This window comes from Jaculus jaculus, chromosome 4 (assembly GCF_020740685.1).
Source record: "Jaculus jaculus isolate mJacJac1 chromosome 4, mJacJac1.mat.Y.cur, whole genome shotgun sequence".
Classification (NCBI taxonomy): Eukaryota; Metazoa; Chordata; class Mammalia; order Rodentia; family Dipodidae; genus Jaculus; species Jaculus jaculus.
In genome coordinates this window covers 65,941,203-65,959,470 of record NC_059105.1, presented here as the reverse complement: position 1 = coordinate 65,959,470, position 18,268 = coordinate 65,941,203, and the positions used below count along the sequence as shown (strand labels likewise).

Below are 18,268 nucleotides of genomic sequence, written 5' to 3'. Positions count from 1 at the left end.
AAGTTTTGTGGCACGTGTGTGTAAGGGGTGTGCAGGTGCTCATGTACGTGTGTATGAAAAGGCCAGAAGACAACCTCAGGGGTCACCTCTGATACACCATCAACCTCTTTTTCAGACATGGTCTCTCCTTGGCCTGGAGCTTCCTAATTACACAGCAGGCTCTGGGGATCCACCTATCTCTGCCTCCTCAGTGTTGGGAATTCTAGGTACACACTTCCATGCCTGGATTGATGTGATACAGGTGATCAAATTCGAGTCCTCATGTTTTCAAGGCAAACACTTTATTGACTGAGCTATCTCCCCAACCAACTTTGGAAAACCTTTGAGGAGGAAGACTTTTCTTGATCTTCATTTGGATTTTTTTTTTTCTTTTTCTCTCCAATGCTGGAGATTGACTCTGGGCCAAGCTGCCTCCCAGTCTAGTTTAGTTCAGTCACCCAAATGACTGAGGTGAGCCTATTTGTGGGGCACAGGTTGATGACCTTCATGATTATCAAACATCATGATGCAGGAATTTTGAGGTTCAGACAATGTACCAATATATACTATGTACCAATATATACACATGGATAATTTGGGGGTGTTCCCAAATCCTTGTCTTAGGAATTTGAAGAATGAAATCCACAAACCAGAGAATAAGGTTCAGAAAGACTTTATTGCCCAAGGACGCAAGATGGGGTATGGGAAGCCCTGAACTTAAAAGGTAGCAAGGCATGACTTTAGCTGAAGGAACCATGAGGGGGTTTAAGAAGCCCCATGAGAGAGAAGGCAGAGGTAAAAGGGGGGTTGAGAAGCCCACCTCAAGGCTCAAGTTAGGGATTTTTTATCAGCCCCATGGATGAGCTGGTTTAGCCCATCTAGTCCTGACACCAGGTATCTGGACTCAAGATCTCTGGAAAAGGCCATTCTTCTCAGAATCCTGATTCTCTAGGAAGGGCTTTCTCAGAAGGAAATGCAAGGATTCCCTAAGGGTCAGAGATAAAGAAACTCTGGATCCTTCTGATGTTTCTGACCTGTGGTAAAGTATAATGATTTAAACCTTCCCCTAAAGGCCCCAGGACAACACCCACATTTAGTCAAGAGAAAGCTATCTACTTTGGGGTTTTGTCACCCCTCAACTGCCTAACTAAGTTCTGTCTCCTACAAGTGTAATACTATTTGCAAACTGTGTATGGGCACAGCTGTCTTCAAAGAAGCACAGTATGGCAGTGCCCACTGTATTCTGGTTGTATGCCATCCTAAGTTTTGTTTTCTAGCCACCGTTTGTAATGGAGAAGTGGATAGTAGGAGTTGTGGAAGATCAGTCCGTGGAGTGCACTGTCACGTACGAGGTAAAAACTCCCGAGGAGGAAGGCTGGTGGAGTTACCATTAGTAAGCAGGGGTAAGAAAGAGGACGATCATGCCTGATAGACTCAGGTAACAACTCATCCATTCATTGGTTATTGATTGAATCCCTTCACCACACCACATAATGACTTAAATACTGGTAATGCCAAAAGTGAGTGATGCTTGGAAGTAAGAATTTAGGAAAGGAGATGAGTGACTCTTCAAAAGACCAGAGTATACACTCACTTACCGTGTGGGAAGAGAAGATATTATCAAAACCAGATGAACAGATCCCATAAATTGTTATATGAAAAGAAAGTTTTACATATACAAAATGTGCTATTAGGGCTGGGAAAATGGGTCAGCAGTTTTTGTAAAGGCCCTTGCCTGCAGACCCGGATCAATGCCCTAGCTACCCATAAGCCAGATGCAAAAAGTGGGGGCAACCACCTTTAATCCCAGCACTCATAAGGCAAAGGGAGGAGGGTCGCCCTGAGTTCGAGGCCACCCTGAGACCCTACCTCAAAAAACCAAAAAGGAAAAAGAAAAAAAGTGGAGTCGGACATGGTGACACATGCCTTTAATTCCAGCACTTGGGAAGCAGAGGTAGGAGGATCGCTATGAGTTTGAGGCCATCTTGAGAATACAGAGTGAGTTCCAGGTCAGCCTGAGCTAGAGTGAGACCCTACCTCAAAAAAAAAAAAAAAAAAAAGTGATGCTAGCATCTGGTGGTCTTTTGCAATGACAAAAGGCCCTGGAGTGCCCATACCCCCCCACACACACACACACAAATAAGAAAACTTAAACGTGCTTTTAAAATTTAAATTCACATATTTAGCAATAAGCAATACCTGCTGATGGGTACTGAAGGCTTATATTCCAGTGACATGGGGAGAGAATAACTAATATAAAAAAAAAAAACTCAGAATGACACTGACATTGGGCAGCCAGGGAACAAGTAGCATGAACAAGTCCCCAGGTCACAGTTAACAATACCTTACACTTAAAATTTTGTTAAAAAGATAGGTTTCAAATTGTATGTTTTTAACCATATTTTTTTTTTTTTTCTGAGGCAGGGTCTCGCTCTAGTACAGGCTTACCTGGAATTCACTATGTATTCTCAGGATGACCTCAAACTCACAGTGATCCTCCTACCTCTGCCTCCCAAGTGCTCGGATTAAACGTGTGCACCACCAAGACCAGCTAACCATAACTTTTAAGTATATATTAACTGATAGAAAATTATCTCCCTGCAAATATATCTCAAAATTTGTAGTCAAGAAACATATTTAATGCTCGGTGGGACATGGACCCTACCAAATATAGGAACCTTGTGTGATATAGGCTGGAGAGGTGCAGGTTTACTACGGATTCTAGCGTCACATGAAGATGTGAGTGCATATCTACCATCAGTAGACACATGGTTCACTCAAGAGCATTGGATTAAGGGTTTAGTTTGTCAGGGTGAGGTACCCGAAAAGTAATACTCATTTCCAAAGTGGAGCTTGCAAGGGAAAAAAAAATCCAAACAAAGAAGGATGGTCGATGTTGAGGGTCTTACACTTTAGACCATCCCGAACCCTGTGCAGTGACCTGACCTCCCTAGGAAACGGCCCTCTTTCCAGTAACTGGACAGTCAGAGCAGCCACGTCTCAGCTCTTCCTGCCCAGAGAATTCACAGGCTCGCTAGGCCATTCTTTGCTACTTCTTCCTTGATGCTTTTCCTCTCTTCCTCCTCCTACTCTTTAGACCCCATGATGATAAGATGCCTCTGTGCTTCTCATATCCCAGTTCTTTTTTTAAAATACATATATACATATATATATATATTTTTAATTAACAACTTCTATACTTACAGACTACAAAACCATGGCATTTCCCTCCCCTCCCCGTTTTCCCTTTCACAACTCTGCTCTCCATCATATCCCCTCCCTCTCTCCATTAGTCTCTCTTTTAATCTGATGTCATCATCTTTTTCTCCTATTATGAGGGTCTTGTGTGGGTATTGCTAGGCACTGTGATGTCTCGGATATCAAGGCCAAGTCTATCCAGACAGTCGTATGTAAGGAGTGGTACCCTTCCTTTGGCTCTTACATTCTTTCCGCCATCTCTTCACCATCCCTTCTTCTCAGCACTGTGTTGCCTTTTGAGTCATCTCAGTGGTCATCACCATCCGAAAAGAGAAGCTTCTCTAACCAGAAGGGAGATTAGCATTAATATGTGAATATGAACATTATCACTTCACAGTTCTTAAAAACATCACCATAACCTTTTTGAATTCTAGAGTTTTTAGGGGGTTTTGACGGGGCATAGAAACTTGGGGCCTGTATATGCTAAGCAGAGTGCTCTAGCACTGAGCTTGACCCACATCCCTTGAGACACTCTCATGTGCAGATATATGACCCCTGGTGAAAAGGGAGATTTTGAACTGCTGTCTTGACCTGGAGACCTCTCCTGATCTCAATTCCTTTGCTACTGATCCTGTCTCACTTTGCATCCGTCACCCTCACCCACCCTGTGGCAGCTTAGTTCCATTCTGTCTCCTGTGTGCACCTCAGTGCCCTGTGATCCAAGGTAGTCTTCAGGAAAAAAGATGGTCAGTATTCAGTCAACAAATATCTATTTTCAAGTATGAAAAACAGAAGACAGTATTTTGCATTTCTCATCAAAGAGGTGAGTTGAGATTTGTTAAGTGTGATAAATTCTTGAAGAATACAACCCCATTTTTAAGCACTATACTCTACTAAGGAGAAAAGAACATGCAGTGGAAGGAGAGGAAGGAAGGGGGAGAAAGAAAAGAAATAAACTGCTACAATCCAGAAATAAAGTGGTATAATCCATTGTGGAGTAAGTGGTTAAAATTTTCCTCTTAATCAGATTCACATACCTAGGCAAGTAATCTACCTTAAATGTTTCCTTCCTATTTTATCAATGTGTATCATGATGATGAGTTTCTTTCATTTGTTTTTAACAGAGTGATGTCAGAACTCCAAAAAGCACTAAACATGTCCATCCAATTCAGTGGAGTAGAACCAAACCTCAGGACGAAGTGAAAGCTGTCCAACTTGCCATTCAGACATCATTCTCCAATTCAGAAGGCAACCCTGGCAGCAGATCTGACTCAAGTAAGTCAGTACCCCAGTACTACGTGTGTGCCCAAAGCGAGTCCAAAGCTTTGGCCACTAAATTCTCATCGCAGAGTTAAGTGCCAGTCAGTGGGAAGACACAGATTTCTAACATAACACCTCCCTCATACATTTTTTATAATACTGGCTTTATGAATGGATTCTACAGAGAGTACTATTAATAGACATAAATATAAGCATATTATAAATGTTAATATCTGGGTAGCTGAGAAATGATGGAAAGTAATGATTACATTTGCAAATAAAAATGCCTGAATGGTTTGCAAGAGAGCATCTGGAATAGACACATGACTCTTCTAGGAAGCACTGCTGACACAGGCACTGCTGTGACCAGCACCTCTTGAGTTCTGAGCACTGGAGATACTTCAAGGCAAAAGAATGATGGAGGGGGGGCACTGGGGAAATGGCTTAGTGGTTATGGCATTTGCCTGTGAAGCCTAAGGACCTGGGTTCAATTCTGACCCACATAAGCCTGATGCACAGGGGGGCACATGTGTCTGGAGCTCGTATGTAGTGGCCGGAGGCCCTGGCGTGCCCATTCTCTCTTTCTTTCTGTCTCTTTCTGAAAACATAGAGTAAGCACACAGGGTCAGATCCCCCTTTGCTCTCATATTTAGGAGGAAAGCTTCCTAGAAGATGCCAGTTCTGCTTCCAGCAGAATTGAGCAGCCTGTCCACTACTGGAACTGGTATCTGTCTTGAGTCAGAAGGGGAGGGGCTCAGCTTTCCCTGACAGATGTGGCTACTAGGGTTAAAGACCAAACAAACGTAGGTAGGTCTCTGCTGGACGCTAAATCTTCAGAGAACTGGAGGTGATGGAAGATGGTGTCAGGCTCTCATTCCACTCATGGGAAGTTTCTCGCCCAGTCAGAATCATGGTGCGGAAAGGAGAATGGTGATTGTCAAGGGCTAGGAGAAGGAAGTTGCTTTTAGACTTTCAATGTTGCAAGGTAGGACAATGTAGAGATCCACAGCACAACAATGTGAATATGCTTTGCATAACTGAACTGTCCACCTGAAAGAGTGTGTTTTTATTATGTAAAACACACACATACACACACACAAGTACAAGGCATTATAATTGACTGTAAGGAGTAGGGACTTGTAGAGTATCTGCACACAAGTCAGCAGCCTCAGGGTGTGCGTCATCCATCACAGCGAGGCAGGTCACCTGCTGCTGGGGAAAAGTGAGCATGCTCTGCTCCTCTCCAGAATGCTCTGTCTAACAGGCTGAGCCTTAGTAGACATAGGGGAGCCATGCCCAGGATCATCAGCATGCGGAACTCCAGCATGTGGACGGCACAGATCTGGAGAAGAAGGGAAAGAGTGCAGGAATGCTGATGTTCCTTATGCACAGAAAGAATCCTGTTTTGGTTGGTTGTTTGTGTGTGAGTGTGTTTTTCAAGGTAGGGTTTCACTCTAGCCTACGCTGACCTGGAATTCACTAGGTAGTCTCAGGGTGGCCTCGAACTCTCAGTGATCCTCCTACCTCTGTGTGGAGGTTTGAATAGAATAGATGGCCCCCAATATATTCAGTTGTTTATTTGTTTGTAGTTTGCATTCTGCAGCCACCTGGCTGGAGGCAATGTCACTGGGTGGATCTTTAGGTGTGGTGGCGGGTTTCAGATTTCAATCTAAAGATATGCAGAGTGTGCCTAGCTGGAGTTCCTGAAGTGTGCTGTGCTGTGTGGCCTTTTGGCTTTTGGCTTGTACTTCTTTCCCCCTCTCTCTCTCTCTGCTTGGTCCTGTGAAGGCAGGTCAGCTTCTTCTGCCATTTATGGAACGTCCCCTGGATCTGTAAGCTTCAATAAATCCCTTCCTCCATAACTGTGCCTGGTCTGGAAGTTCATCTCAGTGAACTTGAAGCTGTTTGCTACACTCTGCCTCTGCAGTGCTGGCTCAGAAAGAGTCCTTTTGAAGGTTTTTGCTTAACTTCTTCCAACTTGCCAAACAGCTTCCTTTCCTGGGCTGAAACTTGTCTCGTGGCTGGAACCCCAGGCACCTCTTTCTGTCTTCAGTCTTCCTTCCAAACAGTTGTGCCGTCACAACTTTCAGAACTTCAGAACTTTGTGCCTTTAGGATCCTTGAGGGCTTCAAATTACAGATTGGTAAAAGGCCTTTCTTTGGTTTACAAGCCAACGTCCTCCTACCCAAACACAAAGAACTGCTGTTGGCTGAGTGGCATTGGGCCAATTGACCTCGCAAGCTTCGTTTATGAAATAGGTTATTCATACCTGAGCTGATCACTAGAAGAGGTAGATGTGATGATGCAAGTAAGGCCCGTGGAAAAAATGCCAGTTCCCACCACGTAGTCTTAGTGACACTGTACTTTTTCTTTCCAGTATTTGTAACAGTAAAGGAAAGATCCTTGAACCTAGCCTAGGATTTCTGTGGATGGTAACGTTAGCTTGGCACGGCCCAAGCAGCCCGGAGACTCCCTGATGAGCCAGCCTTATGAATTGAGCGTGCAGCCTGGTGGCCCAGAAGCGGCTCACTTCCAATTTCTCGCGCAGGTGCCGACTGCCAGTGGCTGGACACTCTGCGGCTGCGGCAGATCGCGTGCAACACGTCTTTGCAGCGTTCCCAGAGCAACCCCATCCTGGGATCACCCTTCTTCCCGTACTACGCCAGCCAGGACTCCTACGCGGCGGCCGTGCGGAGGACCCAGGGGCCCGCCAAGTACCAGCAGATCACGCCCATCAACCCGTCGCGAAGCTCCTCGCCCACGCAGTACGGGCTCACCAAAACCCTCTCCTCCCTGCATCTCAACTCCAGGGACAGCGGCTTCTCCAGCCTGACCGCCGCCGACGGCCGCCCCGAGCGGGGCCGCTACTCGGACCGGAGCCGGAGCCGGTACGGCCGGGGCAGCGCGTCCCTCAACTGCTCCCCGAGGGCGAGGTCCGGCGGCAAAGGCCAGCAGCACTCCGCGCCCTCGAGAGAGAGGTATTCTGGAAAGTTCTACAGGGTGCCCCAGGCGGCGCTCGGCCCTCCGCAGGCCCCCGACTGCAAGCGGAGCCCGAGCGAGCGCCAGCTCCCCAGGACCATCCCCGGGATGCCCGTGCACGCCGATGCTGCCTGCGGCGCCGGGGAGGAGGAGAGCAGAGCGAGCGACGGGGGCTGGACCCGCGTGGAGCACCGGCGGAAGCCGCACCGGCCGCTGCCCGCCAAGGGCGGCAGGGAGCGGGCCCGGGGCGCCCACCGCGGCCGGAGGCACCTCTGATGAGCCGCGGCCGCATGGCCCCTTCCGAGCGGGCTCCTCCTTTCGTTGGTGCGATGGGCAGCTTCCGATTCAGTGAACAAAAGCACGACACACTTGTTATTTTTTTTGGGGGGGGGGTGGGGACACCTTCTAATAGAAACTCATACCCAAAAGGCGGCCCAAATTATGTCGGTTGCCTAGTGGTGATCACTAGACTTGGAAACAACTCCCCATATTTTCCCTTGAGTTAACGCCGTGGGAGGAAGGTCTGTTTCATCTTTTCAAGCTGGTTGCTGGCATCGTGCTTCGCAGGGCTGGGACTGGGGTAGGGTAAGGCAAGTGAAGGCCACAGAGAGGGGGAAAAAATCAAACTTCTACAGAGAGACAGGATCGGTGTCACGGATTTTCCCTTTCATCCTAGGTTCCAGGATGGCTCAGCAGGCACTGTTGCCGATCCTAGCTTTTTGGTTTTTGTTTTTTTTTTTTTTTTTTTTTTTTTTTTTTGGTTTTTCGAGGTAGGGTCTCACTCTGGCTCAGGCTGACCTGGAATTCACTATGTAGTCTCAGGGTGGCCTCGAACTCTCGGCGATCTTCCTACCTCTGCCTCTCGAGTGCTGGGATTAAAGGCGTGCGCCACCACGCCCGGCTTGGGTTGTTTTTTTTTTTTTAATTTAAATTTTTGGTATTTTGTGCATCATGAATTTTTTGCATTAGTTTTATTTTTTTAAGGTTTGTTTTAAAATACCATTTATCTTGACTGCTGAGGGATTTTTTTTTTTAATGCCTCTCTAAATTTTGTGCCCAAGGCAAAAGCTTCACTCATCTCACCCTCTCTCAACTCTGCTAGCTAGTATTTATTTTAGTAAGATCCCTGTGTTTCCGTCATGGTCAGAATCGAACTGATTGGGCTTGCCATTTTTAGGTAATAAAAGTTTATTGAAGTTAACGTTGATTATATGATGCTTATCACCTTCATTAAGTTATTCATCAGAAACCAAAGGTTTCAATGGCCTGGAGATTAGTGGTCACTTCCTAAGATTCCAGGACTCCTCTGGAGTGTTAGTTTCCATGTTTTACCAAAGAAGGAGCCAAGATAGAAAAGCAGGAGTCCATAAAGGCCCCGTGGGGGTGTCAGAAATGTAAAATCTGAAAGCAGACAGAGAGAAGGACAGTATCATAAGCTAATAGCGGAAGAAATTTTAAATAACCACCAGCCGTATGAGAGAGAACAAGACAGTATGCGGCAGCCTTGCAGCAAGCTGGCTCTAAGCAGCTGGGGCTTAAAAGGAGAGTGCTTGCTGCCGAGGACAGGAAGCCCTGTGACAGTGGGATACGAAAGGATACGAACCACTTCATATTCTGCAAGTCAGGAAGTCAGGTGGGCAGCAAACATGTCATATGACAAACATTACTTTGAATATTCTGAGATCCTGCTCAGCAGTCACCAACACTGGATATCAAGTGTCCTTTACCCCACCCAGCAATCCAGATGACTCATGGGGTCACTTCAAAGGGTTGAATTGTCCTTTTTATAGAAACAGCGTCAAAATACGCGTGCATGTTGTCAGAGGAGCTGGCCTGCCCTAGTACAGTGCGATTAGCAGTGAAGTCAAAGTGGTAGGAAATGATCTTTATTTACAAGAGGAACTGTCAGGACCTACACATGGCTCAAACAGCTTGATTTCATGAAAGCTTTTTGTTTGCCATCTGCATTATTTATAAGCAAAGCAATGAGAATGTAAGGCAAGGTCAGTTAGCAGGTACGATGTCCATCACAGGTGACCAACTTCTGAAGCCCCGAAGCCTTCTCCACTGGGCTCTTTTCTCACAAAGCATATTTGTATCAACCACAGTCTGTTTCCAATTATTTTTCATCTTTGTCCTTTGTGTTGAAATTTAAAGAAAAGCAGATTAATCTAAGGTAGCTGTCTGGGCCTAGAAAGATGGCGCAATGGGCAAGTGCTTGTCATGCAAGCATGAGGTCCTGAGTTTGACTCCCTGACACCCACATTCAATATCAGGCACAATGGCATGTTCCTATAATCCCAGTGCTGGGGAGGAGAAACAATGGGATCCCTCAGGGTTGCTGGCTAGGTTTTCCAGCCAACGTGGTTAGCTCCAGTTTCAGAGAGAGAAATTGACTCAAAAACTAAGATGGAGAGTAACAGAGGAAGACACTCGATATTTACCTCGAGCCGCTCCACCCGCACTCATATGTACCCACGTGCGTATGAACACACATTCACGTTAAAAAAATTGCACACACATACACATGTTAAAAAAAAAGGTTTGCTCACCTGCTTAACATCATAGTTCCAAATAAGCAATGAAATAAACATTCTCTTCTATTACAATTTTTAATTAAGAATGACAACCTTGCTTTCGACAATGAGAGGGACGTGGAGATCGGTGCTGCAAAGGACATGGGGATTCCACAGATGTCTTGAGCCCCTGCCTACCTTCCGATCTAGTAAAATGGCTTGAGCAGGAAAAAAAAAAAAAAAAAGACAGTCTTGTCATGCCCTTTTCTACCATCTTGTTTGCGGGCCCTGAGTTAGAGAATGAACTGGTTATAAAATTACTACATGTTCTCAGCCCTTCTTAGTGTGGTAGGTGACCACAGATGATTTATTCCACCACTCCACAAAACTGACCACTTTGTAATATCTTGTGGAAAAATACTTGTCAGCATCAAAGCTCCCAGTCAAAATCAAAACAAGAACATCTGCAGTCTGCTACTTGGTTGTAAAGAAATAATAAGAGTTGGATGTGCTTTCTGGCTTGTTTCTTGCTTTCTTTTTCTTTTTTGAATGATGCTTAGTCACCAAAAATGGTTTGCCAGGTTGAAAGATGAATGCAACTCCAGACAAAGCAAGAATGGACAGGAACTTTGTCATCAAAATAATGTGGGCTGGGGATGGAGGGATGGCTTAGTGGTTAAGGCATTTGCCTACAAAGCCAAAGGACCCAGGTTCTATTCCCCAGGACCCACATTAGCCAGATGTACAAGGTGGCACAGGTGTCTGGAGTTCGTTTGCAGTGGCTAAAGGCCCTGATGCACCCATTCTCTCTTTTGCTCTCTCTCTTTCCCCCTCTTTCTCTCTGTCAGATAAATAAAAATTTAAAAAATAATAATGATCTGGGTGGGAGAGATCGCTTAGCAGTTAAGGCCAGAAGACCCAGGTTGGATTCCCCAGGACTCATGTAAGCCAGGTACACAAGGTGGCACATGTGTCTGGAGTTCATTTGCAGCAGCTCAAGTCCCTGGCACTCCCATTCTCTCTTCCTCTCTCTTTCTCTCTCAACTAAATAATAAAAATTTTTTTAAATAATCAGTTGCCAAAATAAAAATTAAAAAATAGAGAACCAGACCTTAGTCCAGAGGTAGTGTGCCTGTTTAACAAGCACAAGAGCTTGGGTTCAATCTCTAAATAAATCAAGTTTTCAACTATCAGGAAGTGTAATAGTTGCTAGATGTTGAGATTAAGAGGAAGAAGAAGGAAGAGAGTGAAGAAGGGAAAGAAAGAAGGACCAAAAGGACGCCAGGACCATGCTCAATGGGGTCAGAAGGCAATAAGAACCTAGAGCCAGTGAGATGAGCCACCCCTTGCACATCAGCCAGGGTCCAGGTGAAACCACAGAGGAATTGGCCAGCTGAGCAAGAGTGCTGCTTCCATGGCGAGCCTGACAACCAGCGCGGGGTGAAGGAGACCGACACTGAGAATACTCAAAATGTACCAGAGCAGAAATGCAGAAGCTGCTGAGAGCTCAACACTAAAGTAGACTTAAAAAACACACCTACCACGGCTCAGAGAATTGTGGAAGAAGGGGGCAGAAAGACTGTAAGAGCCACAAAGTGGGAGGGGATATTCAGAGGGAAGGGGAGGGGAAAACAGAACAGAACACAACCGAACCGAACCTAAAGGTAGCAGAGCAACATGCATGCACCTGCAAACAGACACAATTGTTTTCAGCCAATCTACAATGAATGTAGCTTATAAAAATAATTAGACTGGGGCTGAGGAGATGGCTCAGCAGCTTAAAAATGTGCTTATTTGAAAAGCCTGTGGGCCTGGGTCCAATTCCCCAGTACCTATGTAAAGCCAGATACACAAAGTGGTGCATACATCTGGATTTTGTTCTAGCAGCAAGAAGCCCTGGCACACCCATTCTCATTCATATTCTCCCTCTCTTTCACTCAAAAATACATAAATAAAAATATTTTTAAAGTAATAATCATGCTGCAAATAGCAGTGAAGTATTACAGGAAAAAATTAGGTGAAGGAACCAGTTACAAAACAGAACAGTGACACAAGCTGTGATTAGGCAAAGGAGAAACTGAAATATGAATGAAAATAACTTTGTATATAAAATCTTTATCGTAAAGTTTAAATGGAGGGCTAGAGAAATGGCTTAGCGGTTAAAATGCTTGCCTATAAAGCCAAAGGACCCTTGTTTGATTCCCCAGAACCCACGTAAGCCAGATGCACAAGGCAACACACATGTCTGGAGTTCATTCACAGTGGCTCGAGGCCCTGGCACTCCCATTCTCTCTCTCTCTCTCTATCTGCCTCTTCCTCTCTTTCTATCTCTCTCTTTCAAACAAATAAATAAATAAAATATTTTAAAATTTTTAAATGAGGAAAACCAGTATAAGATATTTAATATAAAAAGAGAAATATAGGGCTAGGGAGATGGCTCAGAGTGTAAGAGCAACTTGCTGCACAAGCATGAAGACTCGAGTTTGGCCTTCGGCACCCACGTGAATGCCTGTAACCCCAGCACCAAGTGGGGCGGAGACAGAAGATGACTGAGACTTGCTTACCAGCCAGTTTCATGGGTGTGCCTACACCACAACACACACACCACCCCACACATACTAAGGTGGAACATGTTTTGCTGGATAGAAAATTAAATTTACTCTGAAATTCTGTCCTAACAAGACATTTGTCCATATTTATACAACTCTGATCAAATTATTTTATCCATAAGTGCAGAGTCAAAATATCCTGGGGTCAGAACAGTGTCAAAATGTCCATTAATTCAGGCTGGAGGGATGGCTTAGCAATTAAGGCATTTGCCTGCAAAGCCAAAGGACCCAGGTTCAATTCCTTAGGACCCATGATAGCCAGATGCACAAGGTGACACATACATCTGGAGTTCAGTTGCAGTGGCTGGAGACTCTGGCACACCCATTTTCTCTCTCACTCCTCTCTCTTTTTCTCTGTTAAATAAATAAATCAATAAAAATAGACTTTTTTTAAAAATGTCCATTAATGGGCTGGAGAGATGGCTTAGCAGTTAAGGCATTTGCCTGCAAAGCCAAAGGATCCCAGTTTGATTCTCCAGGACGCACATAAGCCAGATGCATAAGGTGGCACATGCATCTGGAATTTGTTTGCAGTGGCTGGACGCACTGACATGCCCATTCTCTCCCTCTTTGCCTCTTTCTCTCTTTCAAATAAATAAAATATATTTTTTAAAAACATGTCCATTAATTCAACACAGCAGGGTCAAATCATACTGGTCTGCCCTCCACCTCAAAGCATTCTGATTTCACTGTACCTTTTCCAATGCAGAGGTACCAGAATACTTTGTAAGTTTTGAGGGTCCCTTCTCTATAATGTGTCATCCTGCCTCAACAAGTTGGAGCAGATGTGTAGACTGCTTCTGGAACTCTGGCCCCAGAAACTGCTTTGTCGTCAGTTACCATGTTGTATTTGTGCCAACTTGTTCGGGATGAAGTAACACCCAGTGGTGGAATTACAGTGCGTACTTAGGGGCTTTAGTACAATCTCGTCATGGTTGGAGGTGAGAAGTTATTATGAAGTTAGGGCTCCCTGAGGACAGAAGAACTTAAAACCTGGACCCAGTTCTTTCCCGTCTTCCTGTTGTTACTGCAACTGGTTCTGAGGTGGATGACATGGGAAAGAACCAGGTCTGTTGGGCCTTGAGAGGCTGGATGTGAGGCCTAGTGGAACTTCCTGAGCCTAGCTAAAGTTTGGCAACTGCCTCTGGCCAGCTATGACTCAGCAGGGCGCCAAATGGCCTCTGGCCTGCTACTTCCGCACAGGAAGTTAGAACCAATCATCTCAGAGGTCGCGGTATGCTATTGGCCCTTACATCTCACCCCACCCTAAAATCCCCGCCTTCCTTCTCAACATTATATAAATACCAGCAGGTAACAATAAAGTGAGTTCCTGCTTTGACCAGACTCGCAGGTCGGTGGTTTTGTTCCTGGCCGTGGACACCCACCCTCAGCACTAGTTGCCAGGGGAGCCCAGCACAGGTCCACGGTAAAGAGTGTCAGAACATTAAAGGACCCAGGGCCAGTGAGCTCTCTTGCTTTCTTGCCCTTGGCCATGACCTATAGCGGCCATGCTTGATCAACACAACCAACAATGACTTCTGGCCTCACAGTTCATTCAGAACTAAAATCAAGGTTCAGCATTGATTACCAGTGTGTTCTGCTCACTTGACTCTTAACCAAGGAATCCCTTCCCTGTCACCACCAGAGACTCACTCAGCTCTCAGGGTCTAGCAGAAGGAAAAGGTTTGCCATCCTATGCAAGCAAGACCTTTACATGGACTACCACCTGCCCAGGCAAGGCAGTAAGGCCATTGCAAAGCAACATGAATCTATTGTGTCTGAGAATTACAAGCCTGAGATGGAGATGGTCATGTGATCACACTCACATACCCCTTCAGTATTGCTTTCCTTACACTCACAAGGAAACACTCAAAAATCACACTCAGCTACGCTAAATTCGCCACCCTCCTATCTGATCTTTTAAAAAAATATTTTATTTACTTATTTGAAAGAGAAAGAGGCAGATAGAAAATGGGTGCACCAGGGCCTCCAAACGAACTTCGGATGCATGCACCACCTTGTGCATCTGGCTTTACATGTGTACTGAGGAATCAAACCTGGGTCCTTAGGCTTCACAGGCAAGGGCCTTAACTGCTACACCATCTCTTCAGCCCCTGTCTGATCTTTAAAACTTCATATACCCTGTAAGCACTTCTCTTAATAACCCATATATGAATGCTACTTTCACTTTTGGTTAAATAATCTTCTCTTTTCAGATGGCAGTGACCACTGGGATGACCCAAAAGACACCATACTGCTAAGAAGATATGACAGGAGTATTCTTCACTGAAACATCTCTATTACACCTTCCAAGGCTCAAGGTCAATTGAAGAAGAGGTAGTGGAAAGAATGTAAGAGCCAAAGGAAGGGGAGAGCTGCTTACAATGCAATCGACCAGACACAAAATGGCCTAGATATCCATGACCTCACAGTGCCTGACACTACCTACACAAGGCCATCATAGGCGGAAAAGATGATGACATCAAAATAAAAGAGAGACTGATTGAGAGGGGGAGGGGATATGAAGGAGAATGGAGTTTCAAAGAGGAAAGTGGGGGGGGGGAGGGCATTACCATGGTATATTGTTTACAATCATGGAAGTTGTTAATAAAAAAGTTAAAATTAAAAAATATTTGTATGCTCCAACCAGCTTTTATGTGTGGCTAAGTCAGACTTCAGCTCACAGCTAAGACATCCCTCCCTCTAGGAAACATGTCCTGAGCATTCATATTGAACCCTGTGATCACTCAGTAACATCTATCTCTCTGTTATATTTGAGACCAAGTTTACTTGAGTGAGGTAGGGAATGTACCTATGTTGATCACTGGTGTTATTTCTAAAACAGTCCTCAATCTGTTCGTTGGATGAAGGGGCTAATTGATTAATCTGGTAACAAGCCATTAAATCCTCTGAATACTTGTTCTAATTGCATTAGTGAGCTTCACAGGAGTCACCAACGCATCAAGAGCTGTGCTCCGGTTTAAAGTGACTGCCTTTCTGACTGTACACATTGGTCTCGGGTGAGCTTTGCAATGGGAGATGCTCCCTAAGTACTTCTCAGATAATAATTAGGTTCTGGGTCATACGTACTGGAAGAAGAATCTGGGTATACAAGACCCTCAGGGAAAGGCCAACCTGGTTTTCCCAACAAGCTTTGCCTTGCCTGCTGGGGAATTAGTCTCATTTTCGATTTTGAATTCCTACGCTAAACATGGCACTCCAAAGGCCTTTGTCACAGAAGTGACAAAGGATGTCAGTACACAGAGTGTGCTGAAAATCTACCCTGGCAGTTGCCCTTCTCCTGCCCTCAACCCAGTCAACAGCGGCCCTAGGAGGCTTGGTCTGGCTGAGGGGCTGGGGGTGGGGGCTGGGGCTGGGGGCTGGGGAGGCCTTTGTGTTGGTGCGAGACAACTCAAGATTTGTCAGCTGGTTGTTGCTGATTATCAAGATGTCCAAACTGGCTACTTTGCTATGTGTAAGCAATTTAATTTTGTGCTTAATTTGAATCTGCAGTGTACTGTATGTCTGCATCTGCTGTGTTAAAGCCATCATTAGCATTTAAAGGGAGAACTGATGGTATTGATCACTCTTATTAAAGCCAAGCACCGCCCTGAGGCGAGAGCTGACACACATTCTCTGTAGCCACTAGGGTCCTGGCCAAAGTTGATAGACTCAGAACACAGGCACAGACCGCAAATGTTGGAGGAAAGCAGGGGTGTAAGTGACATCTGTTGCAAGCGCGTAGAGCTTGCCATCCGGCTCCCAAATTATGAACTTCTTGAAGGCAGCAAGCCTTGTGTGCGTCTAAACTTCTTCCTGCATCTCTTCCAGCTGGCAGAATGGCTTCTCCAGAAATGTTCTGATAAGGGAATAAATGCAAAAAGGAAGGTTGAGGGTCCCACATGTATATAGATATTCTTTAAGAATAACTGGTTTCTTTCCTTTACCTTTGTTTTATTTTATTTTATTGGCTTTTCAAGGTAGGGTCTCCCTCTAGCCCAGGCTGACCTGGAATTCACTGTGTAGTCTCAGGCTGGCCTCAAACTCATGGCGATCCTCCTACCTCTGCCTCCCGAGTGCTGGGGTTGGGATTAAAGGTGTGCGCCATCACTCCTGGCCGTAACTGTACCTTTCTTACAGACATTGTAAGAGCTATGGGTTGCCATGTAATGAAGCTCCCCAAGATAGAGGCTTGAAATAGGAACAGGCATCTTATCTCACAAGACTTCCGCGGGTCAGTAATTCAGAAGTAACTTTAGCTGGCAGCTCTGGTTTTCTTTCTTATTTTTTGTTGTTTTGTTTTGTTTGCTTTGCTTTTTGTTTTTCGAGGTAAGGGTTTCACTCTAGCTCAGGCTGACTTGAATTTCACTATGTAGTCTCAGGGTGGCCTCAAACTCACATTGATCTGCCTACCTCTGCCTCCTGAGTGCTAGGATTAAAGGCATGCACCACCACACCCAGCTCTTTTCTTTTAATATATATATTTTAATTTTTTTAATTTATGTGAGAGTGAGAGTGAGAGAGAGGCAGATAGATTAAGAGAGAATGGGCACACCTGAGCCTCTAGCCACTGCAAACAAACTCTAGATGCATGTGTCGCCTTATGCATCTGGTTTATGTGGGTATTGGGGAATTGAACCGGGGTCCTTGGGCTTCACAGGCAAATGCCTTAACCACTAAGGCATCACTATAGCCCTTAATATATTGTTTATTTTTATTTACTTATTTGAGAGAGAGAGAGAAGCAGAGAGAGACAGATAGATAGAGAGAGAATGGGTGTGCCAGGGCCTCCAGCTGCTGCAAACAAACTCCAGATGCATGCGCCACCTTGTGCTTCTGGCTTATGTGGGTCCTGGGAATCAAACCCAGGTCCTTTGGCTTTGCAGACAAGCACCTTAACGGCTAAGTCATCTCCCCAGCCCAGCTCTGGTTTTCTTTTGAGATAGAGTCTTGTATGTCAGGCTGACCTGGAACACACCGTGTAGTCTAAGGTGACCTCAAGCTTGTGATTCTCCTGTCTTGGTTTCCAGAGTGCTGGCATGATGTGCCTTGGCTGGTTTGGTTTTTATTTGTATTTATTTATTTACTTTTTATTTATTGGTTTGGGTTTTTAGTGAAGTGTCAGGGCTGACTGAGCTATATTCATCCAAAGGCTTAGTTAGAAGATCATCCCTCTGACAGTGCTGGTCATTGGCAGGATGCCTGATTTCTCCCCATGCGTGACTTTCCACATGCCCTAGGGTCCTCAGTAACTGGATTCGCTTAGAAGAGTGATCCAAAGGTGAGAATGACAATATCTTTGATGCTTACCTTGAGAAGTCATACCCAGTGCTTTCTGGAATCCCTACAGTTTACACAGGTCTGCCCTCCTCAACGTGGGAAGCTATGAATAGCAGGTGAGACTCCTTGAAGGATCACCTTGTAGGCTGGCTGCCAAGGACATCCACACATTCTTTCCACTGTCCACTGTCATTCAGCAGTTCCTGAATTTTGCTCTTATTAGTCTTTTTCTATTTTCCTATGGTCCACAATTTGGATGTGAGCCTAGTTCAACAGAATGCAGAGCAGGAAGACATCTTGAAAACCTTCCATGAAGTACAGTGTCCTCACTTCAATAGAAGAGAAAGCAAAGCCTGCTGGGTGATATCTCTGCCCAGCTGCACAGCCAACTGCAGGTCAGAGCCGAGCTCCAGCCACGGGCCTCCAGCCCCTCCCTGCACAAATCTC

General features: G+C 45.3%; 1 protein-coding gene across 4 annotated transcripts in view; it reads left to right on the top strand.

Moving 5' to 3' along the window:
• Map3k20 (mitogen-activated protein kinase kinase kinase 20) overlaps positions 1-14,782 on the top strand; it is a 188,993-nt gene extending 174,211 nt beyond the window's left edge. For 3 of the 4 annotated variants that reach the window (XM_045146949.1, XM_045146948.1, XM_045146947.1), the window contains exons 18-20: positions 1,257-1,331; positions 4,302-4,452; positions 6,986-7,707. In XM_045146949.1, coding sequence (XP_045002884.1) covers positions 1,257-1,331; positions 4,302-4,452; positions 6,986-7,692 — 933 coding nt within the window. In that variant the 3' untranslated portion in view covers positions 7,693-7,707. Of the gene's footprint in view, positions 1-1,256; positions 1,332-4,301; positions 4,453-6,985; positions 7,708-14,757 lie in introns of those variants that run through there. The other variant, XM_045146950.1, reaches the window with a different exon arrangement.
• Positions 14,783-18,268: the final 3,486 nt, after the last annotated feature.